Here is an 18,934-nt window from a genome sequence, read left to right on the forward strand (position 1 = left end):
TCGTCCGGACTACTCAGCTCATAGGCACGCCACCATTGATATGCTGCTCCCTTCAGCTGGAAAGCGATGAAAGAGACCCCACTCATCTCCACAATGCCCATAGTGCGGAGAATACGATGACACTCCTCAAGAAAACCCAGAGCATCATCTGAAGCTAGTCCGCTGAAAGTAGGTGGGTGGTACTTCTTGCACCTCTCAAGTCTGAGCTGCTCTGCCTCAGAAGCAGCTACCCTAGTCTCATGCTGAACCGGAGCCACTGGGGGCGTAGGAATATACTCTGGGGCCTGATCAACCTGGACCCTCTGCTCAGGAGTGCGGGCTGCGGGAGTCTGTGCCCCTCCCCTGGCGTGATATGTAGCGGGAGCTATCGGAAATAGTCCGGCCTGAGCCAGAGTGCTGAACATACTCATGAACTAAGCTAAAGTCTCCTGGAGGGCTGGAGTAGCAATAGGGATCTCTGATGCCGGCCCTCCAGCTGGAGCTATTGGGGGCTCCTCTGACACAGCTCTCGCAGGTGCTCGGGCTGCACCACGTGGTAGTCCTCTACCCTGACCCCGGCCTCTAGAGGCTCTGACAGGGGGCTCGGGTGCCTGATCGCCGGTCCTCCCGGTACGGGTCCTCACCATCTGTGAGAAAGAATAGAATAGAGTTTTAGAATTTTGATGTCAATAACTCGCACGACAAGGAAATAAAAGGAATATAATTGTTCTTAACAGTTACATAGCCTCCCAAAGAAAGTACGGACATCTCCGCACCGATCCGCGAGACTCTAATAAATCGGCTTGTGACTCGCGACTCCTATGAATCTAGTGCTCTGATACCAACTTGTCACGACCCAAATTAACCCTCCGTAAGGTGTCGTGACGGCACCTAGTCTTTACGACTAGGTAAGCCTAATATTTCAAAAAATGTAAAGAAAACATAGCATTTTAAAGATAAACAGCATATTGTGAATAACCAAAAGTAGTACCACTCAGCATATACAAAATAATTTTCCAAGACCCGGAATATAACTAAGTCACAAGTTGCTATAATCTATGTAGCTCTATACAAAAGTTTGAAGATAATAAGGAAAATCTCTAGGCGAGGGAGTAGAAGGGGACTCCGAGGATCTGCGGACGCAAACAGAAATACCTTGAAGTCTCCTAGAATCAGCAGCACGCACTAACCCCGAGGCTGATAGCTCGCACCTGGATTTGCACACGTAAACATGTGCAGGAAATGGCATGACTACACCACAATGGTATCCAGTAAGTGCCAAGTCTAACCTCGGTCGAGTAGTGACAAAGTCAGTTCAAGGCCCTACCGGTATAAATATAATAAATTAAACAGTAAAAGATATAAGTAAGTTTCACGGTAAACAGTTAAAGAAAATTCTCGAAAATCTAACAGTCAAGGGAATCCTCGGGTCAGAACAAGGTAAACACAATGTGGAATCTCCCAGGATACCGTCCCGTAGTTCCGAATGAATATGCAGTACAAGGGGATATCCCGGAATACGCCCGTAGTCCCAAAGTAAATATGTAGTGCTGAGGGATCTCCCGAAATACGTCCGTAGTTCTAAAATAAATATGCAAGACAGGGGTATCTCCCGGAATACGTCCGTAGTCCCAATTTAAATATGCAAGATAGGGGGATCTCCCGGAATACGTCCGTAGTCCCAATTTAAATATGCAACGCAAGATGAAATGACAGGTATGGCATCGAGTTATACAGTTTACACTGAACACAGATAAGGAAAGTAGGGACTTAACTAAGCATGACGCACAGAATGTCATATAGGCAGTTAAAACACGTAAGCATGCTTCTCTAATCTAAGCTAAGAAATTAAACGTATTAGTGCAATTTAATAAGGGAAAATATTTTATGATTTAGAAAGGAAAAACAGGTTTTTTTTGCAATAATAGCCCTTGTACGTACTCGTCACCTTATGTACACGGGCATTGGGCCGCATATGCGAGCCCGCTTCTGCGGTCCCCCCACTGCACCTGCGATCCCAACTGCCCAGGCCCATAACTGCATATGCGGTTCCCTATCCGCTTCTGTGGCTCCGCACATTCGGTCCAATATCCGCAGGTGCGAAAATAACAGGTGCAACAACTTCAGAAAAGGCATAAGTCCCCAAACCAATCTGTTAAGCATCCGAAACTCACCCGAGGCCCCCGGGACCTCAACCAAACCTACCAACCAATCCTATAACACCATACGAACTTAGTCGAGCCTTCAAACCGCATCGAACAACACCAAAATCATGAATTAAGCACGGATTCAAGCCTAAGAATTTAGAATTTTTCAAATTCTACAAACGACGTCGAACCACATCAAATCTAGTCCGAATGGCCTCAAATTTTACACACATGTCACAAATGACACTACGAACCTATAACCACTTTCGGAATTCCATTCCGAGCTCGATATCAAAATTTTCACTATCAACCGAAATCGCCGAAAAACTAACTTTCGCCAATTCAAGCCTAAATCTACTACGGACCTCCTAAACACATTCCGGACGCGCTCTTAAGCTCAAAATCACTCAACGGAGCTAACAGAGTCGACGAAATTCTATTCCGGATCCGTCTTCATACAGTTCCGACTACAGTCTAATTTCTAAGGCTTAAACTCACAACTTAGGATTAAGTGTCTCAAAACTCCCCGAATTCCATAACCAATCACTACGGCAATCCCAAAAGCAGAAACAAATATGGAAAAAGCGGATATTAGGGGATCGGGGCTCTAATTCTCAAAACGACCGGCCGGGTCGTTACAGTCCCTTTGTCCTAATTTATGTGACAATGTTTGATTAGATATAAAGTTTTAGAAAAAAAGAAAGATTTTTAAAACTTGTGACGTAGATATTTGTATGGGTGTAAATTATCTCATTAATCTCATTAAGGTTAAAAGGAGAATATTAAGGTTAAATCATATATTCTTTTGGAACATATCAAAAAGGAAAGATTGTAACATAAATTGGAAGGGAGGGAGTAATTAAAAAAAAGATAGATCCTACCTAAAATTGATAATGAGTCCTAACCCACCAATTTGAGCACGTCGATTGTCAATGTTTTCCACAATGCAAAAACAGACAAAACAGACTCCCCCTCCCCCCCCAAACTAGTTAACCAAGACCTCCAACAAAAACTAATCTAAACATACGCCATTCCCTCCAATTACCAGAAACAACAACAAAAGCTAAACGTAAAATTTCATACAGCAAATTAGATCTCTCAAGCTTACAACCTTAGCCACTACCACATGGACTAAAACCTCGTTAAAGTTTAATCAGCGCGACAAGCTCATAGACCATATTCCACCCACTTCCCAATGCAAATGAACAAGAGTTAGCTTGATTGCCCTTTATCTCTTCAATTTGGATTCTTTAGTTTGATTCAAATGTTAAGATAATTAAAAAGACGTGAATTACAAATGGAATAGCATATCCAGCTTACTCTATCGATAGCCCAGCAAGATAAAGGCCACAACCCTTCCAATTCTTAATTCATGGTGGCACAATTCCAGTCAATTGATTGATCAAGAATTTAAACAACTGATTTGGTGTGGTGGCATTGTTTCCTATTTTTCTTTCTAATTCCTAACTTATTACTCCATAATTCATTTTTACCCTTTACCTTTTCTTTATTTTAACTCCTAATCTCTCACCTATAACCTACTTTGTCTTCTTCCCTTTTTTTTCAGAACTTCTGCCACGTAAAATTGCTACTTTTGTTAGAATTTACATGAATTTAATTGCTTAATGTATTTATAAGACATATTTGGTGATAAATTAGTAGAAAGGGGTTTTCTTAAATTATCTTTATGCGTAATTCTTGATAAATTTAATATAAACAATTGAGGGTATTTTTGTAAACTTATCAGTTACAGTACAGTACGATACGGTCAAACAAAACAGCAAAATATTGTTTAACAATAATAAACAATACAATCTATCCAAATATTGTATTTATAAAATGGTACAATACAATACAACACAATACAATACATTATAAAACGATGGGTAACAACATCCAAACAAGTTATTAGTCGTATGCATTTTTCGTGGTGTAAGATCTGTGACGTTAAAGAAAAAGGAAGTTGGACCCCACTCGTTTTTTCTCCACAACCGCAAAGAATTTGAGTCTTAGCTTTTAGGAAATGGAATCCAATTTGTTCTTTCACAAATATGAGGAAAAAAATACACGAATCAAGTTTTTTTTATATATTTTCTTGGTCGAAATCAACAAGTCTTTCTTTTTTACTCTCCTCTCGGCTGCGGGAAACCCGCATTTTTAGGTAGTTTCCTCCTTTATTGTTATCTTACTTATATTCCTAAAATTTAATAATAGATCTGCATTAACGCACTGAATTCTATAGTTGAGCGCGAGCAAGGAAGAAAATTGTTTACCTCCTCCGATCCAATATGATACCACTTTTTTGGGTCTAGGGATAGTTTATTTGGTGAACCTTCTTATATTTCACAAGTTGTGTATTTCATAAGTTGAGGCGGAGGGTCTCGTCCCCTTGTCCTAATTTATGTGACAATGTTTGATTAGATATAAAGTTTTAGAAAGAAAAAAAAGATTTTTAAAACTTGTGACGTAGATATTTGCATGGGTGTAAATTATCTCATTAATCTCATTAAGGTTAAAAGGAGAATTTTAAAGTTAAATCATATATTCTTTTGGAACATATCAAAAAGGAAAGATTGTAATATAAATTGGAAGGGAGGCAGTAATTAAAAAAAAAAAAGAGATAGATCCTACCTAAAATTGATAATGTGTCCTAACCCACCAATTTGAGCACGTCGATTGTCAATGTTTTCCACAATGCAAAAACAGACAAAACATATCCCCCTCCCCCCCCCCCCCCCAAACTAGTTAACCAAGACCTCCAACAAAAACTAATCTAAACATACGCCATTCCCTCCAATTACCAGAAACAACAACAAAAGCTAAACGTAAAATTTCATACAGCAAATTAGATCTCTCAAGCTTACAACCTTAGCCACTACCACATGGACTAAAACCTCGTTAAAGTTTAATCAGCGCGACAAGCTCATAGACCATATTCCACCCACTTCCCAATGCAAATGAACAAGAGTTAGCTTGATTGCCCTTTATCTCTTCAATTTGGATTCTTTAGTTTGATTCAAATGTTAAGATAATTAAAAAGACGTGAATTACAAATGGAATAGCATATCCAGCTTACTCTATCGATAGCCCGGCAAGATAAAGGCCACAACCCTTCCAATTCTTAATTCATGGTGGCACAATTCCAGTCAATTGATCGATCAAGAATTTAAACAACTGATTTGGTGTGGTGGCATTGTTTCCTATTTTTCTTTCTAATTCCTAACTTATTACTCCATAATTCATTTTTACCCTTTACCTTTTCTTTATTTTAACTCCTAATCTCTCACCTATAACCTACTTTGTCTTCTTCCCTTTTTTTTCAGAACTTCTGCCACGTAAAATTGCTACTTTTGTTAGAATTTGCATGAATTTAATTGCTTAATGTATTTATAAGACATATTTGGTGATAAATTAGTAGAAAGGGGTTTTCTTAAATTATCTTTATGCGTAATTCTTGATAAATTTAATATAAACAATTGAGGGTATTTTTGTAAACTTATCAGTTACAGTACAGTACGATACGGTCAAACAAAACAGCAAAATATTGTTTAACAATAATAAACAATACAATCTATCCAAATATTGTATTTATAAAATGGTACAATACAATACAATACAATACAATACATTATAAAACGATGGGTAACAACATCCAAACAAGTTATTAGTCGTATGCATTTTTCGTGGTGTAAGATCTGTGACGTTAAAGAAAAAGAAAGTTGGACCCCACTCGTTTTTTCTCCACAACCGCAAAGAATTTGAGCCTTAGCTTTTAGGAAATGGAATCCAATTTGTTCTTTCACAAATATGAGGAAAAAAATACACGAATCAAGTTTTTTTTATATATTTTCTTGGTCGAAATCAACAAGTCTTTCTTTTTTACTCTCCTCTCGGCTGCGGGAAACCCGCATTTTTAGGTAGTTTCCTCCTTTATTGTTATCTTACTTATATTCCTAAAATTTAATAATAGATCTGCATTAACGCACTGAATTCTATAGTTGAGCGCGAGCAAGGAAGAAAATTGTTTACCTCCTCCGATCCAATATGATACCACTTTTTTGGGTCTAGGGATAGTTTATTTGGTGAACCTTCTTATATTTCACAAGTTGTGTATTTCATAAGTTGAGGCGGAGGATCTCGTCCCCTTGTCCTAATTTATGTGACAATGTTTGATTAGATATAAAGTTTTAGAAAGAAAAAAAAGATTTTTAAAACTTGTGACGTAGATATTTGCATGGGTGTAAATTATCTCATTAATCTCATTAAGGTTAAAAGGAGAATTTTAAAGTTAAATCATATATTCTTTTGGAACATATCAAAAAGGAAAGATTGTAATATAAATTGGAAGGGAGGCAGTAATTAAAAAAAAAAAAGAGATAGATCCTACCTAAAATTGATAATGTGTCCTAACCCACCAATTTGAGCACGTCGATTGTCAATGTTTTCCACAATGCAAAAACAGACAAAACATATCCCCCTCCCCCCCCCCCCCAAAACTAGTTAACCAAGACCTCCAACAAAAACTAATCTAAACATACGCCATTCCCTCCAATTACCAGAAACAACAACAAAAGCTAAACCTAAAATTGTATACATCAAATTAGATCTGTCAAGCTTATAACCTTAGCCACTACCGCATGGACTAAAATCTTACTAAAGTTCAATCAACGTGACAAGCTCAGATACCATATTCCTCCCACTTCCCAATGCAAATGAACAAGAGTTGGCTTGACTGCCCTTTATCTCTTCAATTTGGATTCTTTAGTCTAATTCAAATGTTAAGACAATAAAAAAGACTGCGAATTACAAATGGAAGCTTACTTTATCGATAGCCTAGCAAGATAAAAGGCCACAACCCTTCCAATTCTTAATTCATGGTGGCACAATTCCAGTCAATTGATCGTTCAAGAATTTAATCTCTTTTATTTGGCCCGTAGCTTTTCAAAACAATCTTAACCTTTTTTTTCTTCTGCAAGTGCAAGTTAATATCATATAGAAAGAAGAATCAAAATTACTTGCAGCACTAAGTAAGTGCTGAGATATGTATATGGGACTTTCTCCCACCAAAAATCTTATAGCGTAACATAATTTCCATGCCTTCAATTACTGTTAAAAGAAAAACTGTTAAAACCACAATTATCATTGTGACAAGCCATAATCAACTTCTTTTTCTAATCCAGGAGGTTCTCACAACAAAGAACTCACTGGCCTTCAATTCAACAGGCTCCACCACTTGATTATATGTCACAAGTGCAAATAACATTCTTTAGACTTAGAAGAGAAGCGAATATTAAATTGATGATATATCTTCAAACTGAACTAGGAAGGAAACACAGCATATTGAGTCTTATTCTGGATATCCAATCAACGCTACTAATGACTGCCTTTTGACAGTGTGCGCGCTTATCCAGGGGAATGGGACAGGACTGAGTTGAGAACTATGAATGTAAAATGGAATGTCAAAAGCAAGGGCATTTTTATTTCATACTTTGCTGGATGAATGATATTTAACCTACGTTCTATTGGGATGGCAGTTACAACATATAAAAGGATTTGTTTCACTCTTCAAATTGCTATAATCTAACAAAATAGAAAAAACTGGAGGGTCAGGACACAATTAATGGAAGAATGATACAGGTTGGACCTAAAGCTAAATATTGTACACCATCTGAGACTTCCTCCACAAATGTCAAGGGGTCAGTGCTGCAACAAGCTGCATTTGGAGAATTAAATGCAAGTTAAAATCATAAACAATACTAGAAGAGCTAACATGCAATATTGTAAGAAAAAGTGAAATTTCAATAACTTAGATATTAGTTAAAAATCTTAGGTCACTGTAAAAACTTTCTTCATTTCTTTCCTCTGCCGCTCCTCCATATACCTCCCTCTCTCTCTCTCTCTCTCTCTCTCTCTCTCTCTCTCTCTCTCTCTCTCTCTATATATATATATATATATATATATATATATATATATATATATATAATATTCTCCAAACATCTGATTTCTTTTTCCATTTCATCATATTTCATACGGGAAAATAATCACAATTTGACTTCTCAATAAATGGAAAAAAGATTTTCAAATCTTTTAGCTTAGTACTAGGGTACAGCTTAAATAGGGCACCCAAAATGATGGAGGAAGCATATCCTTGCAAGGAAAGAAAGACCACCATTTTACTCGCGCGCGCACACAAAAAAAAAAAAAAAAAAGGATGCGGCAACAAAAAATATGACGATGCAGCTGAAAAAGTGACTGTTTGATATAAGATGATACTATCATTAATTAAAAACAACAGGTTGAATAAATTAACTATGAAAAGCAAACAACTATGTATATAATAAGGTCAAGGGTCAAGGCTGTACATCTGGTAGAACATAATACAGTGCTCCAAAATAACGTCTATCATGTGCTTAAAGTTTTGGGTTATAGAGGTTTCCCATTTTTGCCACAATGATAGATTTCTTTGGATTTAATGCATGAATCCCCACCTTTCTCTGGCCCACACACCAACAGGAATAAAGGAGGGAGGAGGGAAGGAAGTGAAACAAGCGAGAAAGAGACCCAATATTTTCCATTATTAACAAAGAAAGATAGCTAAAAATTAAAAATAGATATGCCATATCTCATGTACCTGATAGAAGCCACGAGCCAAGCAGCAGTTGCAATAAACAGATAATTATCATCTGACCTCTATCAACAAGAGATATCACGAAATAGCCCTTTTGATTCATCATAAATCCATCTGCATAAGAAGTTAACTTTGTCAACTGACATTACAAATGAGAGATGTGAAACTAGGGAATCTCCAAGGTTCCACTGCTCATAAATTTGTCTGCATCTTATCAATTTTATTAAAAAAAGTAGGTTGCTGCATATAATCAATTCTCTATCCAAAAAATCTGAAGTGTATCATATCTTCCTTTCTTTTGATATGCTAAACCCCACCCAGCAAACCCATGCCCAGAAGTCTAAAGTGGCCCTTTTTGCACTTTGCTCCCTTGGTAACTCGAACTCCCAACCTCGTGTTTGGAGGTGGATTGTTGTTTCCACTAGAGTAACCTCATTTATATTGAAGTGCAGTAGTTTATCAACAGAATTGATTCCAGCAATCTAACGGTTTACTACCGCATCACCCCTAATCAACTTAGAAGATGCAATTAACATTTAAAAACCAATTAATGAAACAATCAATCGAAGTTAGATTCCTCCTTGCTCCACCAGAGTTCAAACAGAATTGCAACTCATTGTAAATGTCTCAAATCTAAGTTAAAGCAAGCAGAAGAACCAAAAAAATATGAAACAACATTTAGAAATTGCTCCACTGCTAGAAAGAGAAGTACAAATGAAAAAAGTTCAACATACTTGCATATGTAAAGAGGTCGTGATACATCATTAGACCCCTTTGCTAGGCGAGCTCTCCTCTCACTTTCCTCGGTAAACTTTCTTGCAGGATGTACTTCACACGGGCCTTGTATCGAGCCAGCCATTACTACGCTAATATAAGTAGACAAATAAACCTGTATAAGGACATGCAGTGATACGTAAGATTCTACAGCAACAACAATAACAAACCCAGAAGTTTCCCACAAGTGGGGTCTGGGGAAGGTAAGATGTACGCAGCCTTACCCCTACCCCTGGAAGGGCAGAGAGGCTGTTTCCGATAGATCCTCGGCTAGAGAACAACTGAAAAAGAAAAAGTAATTTCAACAAGTAGGAATAACAGCAAGATGAAATTTGATTGAATCCAAGAATACAGTCAAACTCTAGGTAGTGATAGTCATCTATGGATAAAAGATATCATACTAACACTAATGCAAGCGAATTGAGTAAGACAAAGAGAAACGCTCGACTACCTACAAACCTTATACCCTAATCTTTAACCTCCACACCTTCCTGTCTAGGGCCATGTCCTCAGTCAGCTCCAGCTGCGTACGTAAGATTCTACAGCATGGAACATATATTATCTCTTGCGTGCTACATTTATATTGGTAGCAAGATAGACAAAGATGCAGGTTGGTAAGCTATATGTGATACATTCTCTGCAAAATCTTGTAGCTTTAGTCAATTAATTGTAGTCATATGCAACCCTCTTTATGATTCAATATCTTGTTCAATTAGTTTACCATCAAAAATGTCTCAACTCATCACTCGAGATGCTTTCAATAACAAACAACCAAAAAAGAGCGTGCTTTTTGCTTCCAATTTTAAAAAGGGCCCCCTTGCTACAGAACGGCAGTGAACACTAGAATCTCTCAATCAGAGTACATGATGTAAAATAAACCTCAATAGGTTCATACTGTCTTTTAGGAGGACTCTACACCTGAAAATGTTTAGGGTAGTTTTCTTCCAAGTCCAGTCATGTATGTGTCTGCCATTAGGTTGCTTCATATTTTGGTCAATCCAAGCTTTATTTTATTGTATTGAAACATGGACAGCAGATTAGTTGACAAGTGGTTGGAGATCTTTTGAAAAAGTTGCTGGACAGCTTATCCTTCAAGTCCTACCTGGTCAGTGGTCACCAAGTAATTTCCCCCTAGTAAAGGCTTATCCCAAAACTACTTGAGGGGAGAATATTGCAGATATTCTCATGTGATTCCTGTCTAGGCTCTCTTCTAATCCTCTCCCTCTTCTCCCTTTCTTAGTTCTCTTAATTTCTTCTAAGCAACTCTCAGTTTCTGCATGTTTTCATAGTCCATCCAGTCTCAAAACAACACTATTTCTCTAATTTATCACTCCTCCCCAAGTTCCATCAGTTTAAGTCAACATTAAAGAACCCTTTTATCCAGTTGTCGTATGGTACGCAGGCTGAGGTTATGGGGGATATCATATCCTCTCATATTGAAGTGTATAAAAGAATATATGCATCATATTGGGATTTTTACATAATGGATTGTGCAGATAAATTTTCATTCCTGAAATACCCCTAGGCAAATTTTAAAAAAAAATCACCGGGTAAATGACAGAAGAAAGCCAAAATGTACAATTAACAAAAAGGATAATTTAGAGCTACGAGTGCAGCAGGAAATAGCAGAAAATTTAGATGACAATTTTGAACAAGAAATTAAAATCTTTTATTAGCATTAAACAAGATATGATCAAAAAACTTAAAAAGAAGAAACTGGAAGAAGTAATGTATTTTAGGAAAAGAAAGAGATGGACGGACGTGGGGAAGAGAAATTAGGGGTGGACATAGGGACGAAGGAGACTAGTGTGATGACAAGGTGAGGTATCAGAGATGTGGGAAAGACGGTCGCCGGGGGGGGGGGGGGGTGTTAGAAGATCAGGGGAAAAATACATAAATAACCAAATTAGAAGAGAAGAAATAATGCGTGAAAAAGGGAAAGAAATGGACGGACGGGTAGGGTTGAAAATTAGGGCTTGGGGTATGGGGATGGCAGACAGCTGTGGGATGAGATGGTAGAAGACTCTGGGCCAGCAGGGCAGGGTTGAATATATATAGGTATGGGGGTCATCAGACAGTATTTTAGTGGGTGTTTCTAACTTGACTTCTTACAAGAAATTATCTAGAGCCTAACAGAAAAGAGTACAAAATCAGCATCATCGGAGAGAAACAAATCAAATCTACAGCAATCACCATCGCCAACCCTTCATAACATTTGAGACTCATAGCAACCTCCCACGTAGATTAGAATCATTCAAGGTTTCATTTGAGCTCCATATTCAGAAAAAAATGAATACAACACCCAAATGGATAAAGCACAAGTTGAAAAAAAGGGTGGTGACACTAATAACTTCAACAGACATAACTAGTGATGACGATTGATGCATCTTCATTTTCATCCTTAATGCTTTAAACACTAAATGAGCTATGCACAAGTACACTGCATCTCCAGCACATCAATGCATTCTAGCAAATATGCGTTTATCTAAAGCAAAATTTACATGCATGATGATGACAACAAAAGACCACACAATCATGAAAAATCAAAATCATGTCATCCCTAGCCATAGCAAGTGTACCAAAATACAAGGAGAAGACAATTTAATTATTTGTTTACCTCATTATTGTTCTCCACGCACGGGCGGCCTACAGATTGTGGTAATTCCCGTGCAAAGTAACATTGATTGACAGTAACCCACTTTGTTCCTGCTTTTTTGTCCTCCCACATAGTCTGCAAGTAAAAAGTCTAGGCTTCTTCAAATGAATCACGAGGATACATATCAAGAGAAAGTATATATGTGGTAGCAAGACTACCGAGGCCATAATTATGCAGAGCTTGAGATATTTGCTATGCTCGTAAAGACTAAGAGGAAAATTTACATAATAGCTTATTAGGCAAATAGCGTTAGCAGAATCATCGCAGTTAGCAAACAATACGGAAAAGCGCAAATTTGCACACACCCAATGACAGATATAAAAGTTTCTATCTTTATACTCCTTCCTTCCATTATATATGACAATATTGACTGGACACAACCTTTAAGATGTAATGTGACTTAAATGCTATATTAGTAATCGTAGAAGATTATTAACATAATGGTTATAAAGTTAGTTTGACAGAGCAACTATCAGATCAATAAGTACAAAAATTGAATAGTTGAATAAATTTGTATTCATAAAGGTTGTTTAAAAATTATTATAGTATACTATTAGTGGAATGGGGTCAAGCATGTTGAAACGTCCCAAAATAGATGAGTCACAGTAATTGAAATGAAGTAAAAGATATCCTGAATATTATGCATAAGCATAGTGCTAGGACTTCAAAGTTGAAATATGTTAACTTGCACGCAAATGCTAAACCTGCACAAGCTACTGACACAGCTCCATGGGTCATATCAGAATATGACAGGCAATACTCTCAGCATTGAACCTAGTTGACATACAATTCAGAGCGGTTATAACGCCAGAAATGCTAACATTGGAACAAATAATGCTCAACATTTGTTAAGAAAACAATGTTATCGTTGACCCTATACAAGAAAGTTTTTACTTGAATAATCAGCCAAAATATTGCATACACTGACATAAAGAACAAGTAAATCATCCTTACCCAAAAAACCAAGAAAATCATAAATTCTTTAAATGGAAAGAAAGGTCAAACTCTGATGAAGTAAATGCTTACCAGAAGCTTTGAAGGAATCAATCTCTCATTTTCAAAACGAACAAGAGCATAGTCCTGAACATTATATACGAATCCGTTAATGCGGCAAGAGTGATAATAATACTTGTCATCTACAACTTGAAGAATGTTTCCAATCCAGTCAACATTTTGAAATTGATCAGATGATGAGCTACCACACTCAGCATCCCTGTTGTTGGCTATAGAAAATTCAGCAGTATTTATTTGCCCAACAGCTTGCTCTACGTTTTTAGATTCATCACTTGAACTGTTACCTACACTTGCTCTAGCGATGTATTCTCTAGCACCACTGGCCATGGGCTGAGTTTCATGATACTGCTCAGATGGCATCTCAGTTGTGTTTGCCACCCCTGCATAGTCATTAGCTTGCAGGTGATTAAGAGCTTGTGAGGGATCAGATGAATGGCAAACTGTCTCAGATTTTACAAGAGCCTGAGGTTTCAATTCGACCACTTTCTCTTCACAAGATCTATCAACTGATGAACCCGCAGATGTAGCAAGGCACTTATCACTGGAAATGACTGTCAGATTATTTGAACAGGATCTCAAGGAATCTTTATTCTCCATATTTTCTTTACCTGACGTGATAATATTTCCTCCCATTTCTTTGTCATTTTCCATCTTTGGCTCAGATGGTAGATTCCTATCGTTATTTGCCATAGTAACGGAAGGAGAGTTCTTCAAAGGAACCTTTCCATTTGCTATTATCTTCTGCTGAATGACCTTCTCATCTGGACCAGAAGCTTTTTTATCTGGTGATGATTGAACAGCTGATGCAATTGTAGACATTTTAGAGGCATTGATATTCCTCATTACACGACCATATTTAGGAGGCAGCGGTTTCCCATTAGTCATCGATAAGCACCTTCCACAATGCCATTCCCCTCTAGGAACTCCTTTTTGATTTGTCGTCTGGAGACATTTTAAGTGATACCCTTTCTCACAAGCATCACAAACAAGTACATTATCAACCTCATTTATCGTTGACTTGCACATTTGGCAAGTCAAAGCCTCATTCATATAGTCGCGAGACGGCGGAGTCCAGGCAGGCCGCTCCGAAAGACGGGGTTGTAGAAACTTCTGAACAATCTTGCCAATTTCAGCATGAGCATTGCTAAGAGGAGGAGACTGGACAAAGCTTGTTCCTTGTAAACGTGGGTGAATAGTTGGTGGATTTCCGGCTGTGACCTGAGTAATAAATGGCCTAGATGCTGTTATTTGGGGCGCCATACCTGATTTGGCATCAGCTCCTCCTTCAACTTTAATAGCTGGCTGCGCTGTCACCCTGTTATCTGGTCCACATGTAGCTGCTGGAACTGACGCAGGTTGCACCGACCAGGTTGGGGTTCTTACACCTGAGTGATCTCCAGAAGTTGCTGTAGAAAACAATATACTTGTGATGATTCAGATCAACAGTGAGAATAAAAAGTTTAAACAACGAACAAGATGGAATCACTAATTTCCTCGTACCAACACCAGAATACTAAATTGCTTTATATGCATCTTACTACAAAGAAAAGTGACAAGAATTAGTAGATGAATTAAAGGTAGAAAGAGATTGCCTCCTATGATGATACACAAATGGTAATCTTTAATATTGGAATCAATTTCTAGAATGAGAAGGATGCAAATCAGTAAGCACGCTTAATGAAGAAACCACATAGCATTCCCTTTTTTAAGTTATTTGACGCATGGTACAAGAACGAGACCAAGTATAGCAATTATTTTTTTTTTTTGGATGAAGTGACCATGTATAGCAATTATACTACCACCACAAGCTACCTCTGTATATATATCCACGATTAATTTGGATAAGAGATCCCCCATATGGGAAATCAAAATACAAGTCCAGGATAAATCCTTGAGCACCTTTGACAGTTAAGAGGAACATATTTTTGTTACCTTGAACTTGCAATGCATGGGAATATCCATTTGGTCGTCCGTCCATTCTGAAATTCGGCCTTTCGACTCTGGGCAATGCAACTAGAGAAGAATCCCTTACAGGATTACCAGCGACAACTCCACTAGAGATAACTGGCCTGACCTCACTGGTAGGCAGTTGATAAGGTAAAGGCGCAGAGCTTGCCGAAGTTCCATGAACCAAAGGTGAAGCAGGTTGGAAGTTTCCAGAGGGATTTATCACATGACTTGGCTTATCGGGAGGAACCATACGGGCAACATGTGATGGACCACGGCCTTCAATTGCTGTGGCCATATTAGCTTGAGGCCGTTGAGATGAATATGTGGCAGAGGGTACAGAAAATTCCTCAGTTTTTTCCAACTATAAGCACAAGGGAAAGACAAAGTAGAACTCAATAAGATATATAAGCCACAACCCAATAAAATCAATTTCCACTCGATTATATTGGAACTATAATCGCCTAAATTGCAAGACTTTACAATTGAAGAACAGTGAATCTAATTTGCAACTTCAAACTCAAGTTCTACCTGCACCGGATATAATCCCTATCCCTCAACAACAACAACAACAACAACAACAACAACAACCCAGTATGACCCCACTACACTAGTGGGGTCTGGGGAGGGTAGTTTGTACGCAGACCTTACCCCTACCCTAGGGTAGAGAGACTGTTTTCGATAGAACCTCACCCCACCTTTCTCTTGGGGTGACTCGAACTCACAACCTCTTGGTTGAAAGTGGAGGGTGCTCACCACTAGAGCAACCCACTCTTGTCAAATAATCCATATCCCTCAAAAAGGCAAATTTATAAGTCATCTCTGATGTCCTATTAAATTATGGATATCTAAATCATAAGCATAAAAAAGAAAATGCAGCCTGATGTATTAAACTCCCATTATGCGCGGGGTCCAAGGAAGGGCCGGACCACAAGGGTCTATTGTACACAACCTTAGCCTGCATTTCGGCAAGAAAAATCATATGCATATATATATATATTAAAAAAAAAAGGGGGGGGGGGGGGGGGGGGAGAGCACAGAGAATATAACGTAGGCATCCTGCATTGAGGCAAGCGTCAATGACTGTGACTGATTCCACGACTCAAACCATAAGTATATTAAAAATTGCTATTCAACCCCTACACTTGGAAAAAAGATCACAACCTCCAACTTCACCGCCCATCTTTGAGAAACATTGGGGCAATCAATTTTTTCCCCAGAAGGATCATAATTAACAAACGAGCATACCAATAACAATCCACTAAATCAACACAACAAGCACGCCTATGTACTCAATATACTTGCTATGCACATACACTTGTTTAAAACACTAAAATACATCATTCATTTCGATTCTATCAGTGGAAAAAGTAAATAGGACTTGAGCGGATACGGAAACAAAAAGTTGAGCTACCTTTCTTTTAGCCATCAGTAACTTGTCAGCAATGGACATTTTGGGAGGGCGAAACCCTAACCTCTGTTCTTTCAGTTTATTAAGACCAAGATCCTCAATAACAGCACCAAAAGCATCGCGTGGAAACACATCCTTGGGCGCGAAAGTTTGGCATACGTGAGCCAACTTTTCCCTTGCCACCACCATCATCTCCGTTTCAGCAGCAGTAGGAACCCTACCTCCTCGTATCTTACCCATAGCAGCAAGTACAAGCACCATTTCAGCAACCTTCTTCATAGTCCCTATCACCATACTACCCCTCGCCTTCTTCGGAGCCGGTGCTTCCTCCAATTCCACGTCATCAGCCGCCGGCCTCTTCTCTCCCACACCGTCCGATCTGAGCTCTGCCTGAATATCTACCGTTGAATCCATCAAACCCTAGGCAGTCCTGATGGACGACGCAACAAAAACGACGCCGTTGCAATGCAATTTGAATTAGTGTGGAACCTTCGAGAAACCTGTGAAGACGAGAGAGAAAAGAAGCCATAGGGGGGGAAGGGGATAATCAGAAACCCTAGAGAGGAAAAAGGGGGAAGGGAGGAAGAGGGAGGGAATGACGTTGTGAGAAAATTTGAAAAAATAATAAGGGGGATTAAGATTTAGGGAAGGGTTAAAAATTATACTCTACCTTTTTGTGTTGCGAGTTGTGCTGTTTTTGGTGGTGTAATTTGTGAAGTGTGTAATGTAAGTGAGTAGGTGTGTGCGTGAGAGAGAAAGGGTCGCAACCTCGGAGCAGGAAGTCTTTCGTTTTTGTTTTTAGAGTGAGAAAAACAGATAGAGCGCGACTTCGAACCCGGGTTTAGTATTATTTTTTTTCCCTTTTTATTTTCCAGCACTAGTTGCTGGCTTGCTGCACGCGTGCTAATCTCTTCTTCGTTTATTACACCTATTATTATATTATGATATTATGCCCTAATCCATCGTACCACATTTTAATGAGGATTTTTGACTAGATACAACTTTTAAAAATATAATTGAACTATGCATTACATTAGTAGCTATGGAAGAAAACATTAATAATAGTTAAAAAGTTTTTTGATATATAAAATATTAAGTTGTATAGTTAAGTATTCGACGAATCTAAATTTCTCAAAATTATGACAATTATATAAAATAATTTTATTAGCTGAATATTATCGAATGCTTGGGATATGAAAAGAAAGTAATCCCAAACAAAAATACATAATCCAGCCATGCCTATTACTATGCGGAATTGCATTTTATCTTAGCACCCCTCCCCCCTCAACCCCCGCCTCACCATGCTGAATTAGAGGATGAGATAAGGAGGAGATTGACTTGCTTTATTTGGTGATGATGAATGTCATATAGAGGCTCTCACGATCCAAAATTCTGTTAGTCGTGATGGCACCTAATACAATCCGCTAGGTAAATCAAATGATAGACAACACAATTTAAATAGGATAACAATAGTCAATAAATAAAATAACTAAGCATTATATACAAAATTTTAAGGAATGGTAGTACAAGTCATGAGTTTCTAAGACTTAAAAACAAAGTTGGTACGAAATAAATACATCATCTCTTCGAAATATACATAAACAGATTAATAAATCTAAAGCTACCAAAAATAAGAGGTAGTTATTCCAATCCCCAGAACCACAAGCTGAATCCAATATCATCAAGGTCAACTCCCGATCAAACTTATGAACATTCCAAACCTTCAAGTTTTCAACTTTCGCCAAATAGTGCCAAAACCTTCTAGAAATATTTAAATGCAAATCCGGGCATACGCCCAAGTCCAAAATCACTATCCGGACCTAACGGAACAATCAAGACTCTAATCCGAGTTCAAATACATAAAAGTCAAACTTGATCAAGTCTTCCGACTTAAAGCTTCTTAGTTGAGAATCATTCTTTCAAATCAACCCCGCATCACCTGAAAACCAAAACCGACGATTCGCGCAAGCTATTGTACATCGTACGAAGCTACTCAAGACTTCAAACAACTGCACGGAATTTAAATGCTCAAAACGATCGATTGGATCGCTACACATTGTTGCTTTCTTCTTCTGTGTATTCATGTCGCATGTATCCAAAAGCTGATTATTTCTTCTTCCTCTTAATTGCAAAATACCATTATAGGTTGTGCTCGAGATTTCTTCTTCGTTATAGTTGCAAAATGAGTAATAGATTTGTTATTGTTTTGACAATTTAATAATTATGATTTATTTTTATGATATTTGAAAATACTAATTCAAATTTGAGCTCGTTTGGAGTAGATTTAGACGTCAAATCGTGTGTTAGATTGTTAAAATTTGAAGAACAAGTTTATGTTTTAAGATCCAATTTCTAAGTTGCATTAAAGAGATATAACT

General features: G+C 38.0%; 1 protein-coding gene across 4 annotated transcripts; it reads right to left on the reverse strand.

The window, feature by feature from the left end:
- Positions 1-7,580: 7,580 nt before the first annotated feature.
- On the reverse strand, positions 7,581-17,400 carry LOC104085559 (uncharacterized). Of its 4 annotated transcripts, XM_070177267.1 has the most exons (9): positions 17,227-17,399; positions 16,560-17,056; positions 15,131-15,509; positions 13,211-14,604; positions 12,146-12,259; positions 9,753-9,809; positions 9,489-9,643; positions 8,758-8,868; positions 7,581-7,839 (listed from the first exon to the last, which is right to left on the reverse strand). In XM_070177267.1, the coding sequence occupies exons 2-8, from the start codon at positions 16,968-16,970 to the stop codon at positions 8,820-8,822; spliced, it is 2,559 nt and encodes an 852-aa protein (XP_070033368.1). In that variant the 5' UTR covers positions 16,971-17,056; positions 17,227-17,399; the 3' UTR covers positions 7,581-7,839; positions 8,758-8,819. The 4 variants fall into 4 exon arrangements, with proteins under 4 accessions (XP_070033368.1, XP_070033369.1, XP_018622642.1 ...); XM_070177268.1 differs by lacking the exon at positions 9,753-9,809 and having other exon boundaries at positions 17,227-17,398; XM_018767126.3 differs by lacking the exons at positions 7,581-7,839; positions 8,758-8,868 and adding an exon at positions 9,988-10,067.
- Between the last annotated feature and the right edge of the window lie 1,534 nt (positions 17,401-18,934).

The sequence above is a fragment of the Nicotiana tomentosiformis genome, chromosome 6 (genome assembly GCF_000390325.3).
Source record: "Nicotiana tomentosiformis chromosome 6, ASM39032v3, whole genome shotgun sequence".
Lineage (NCBI taxonomy): Eukaryota > Viridiplantae > Streptophyta > Magnoliopsida > Solanales > Solanaceae > Nicotiana > Nicotiana tomentosiformis.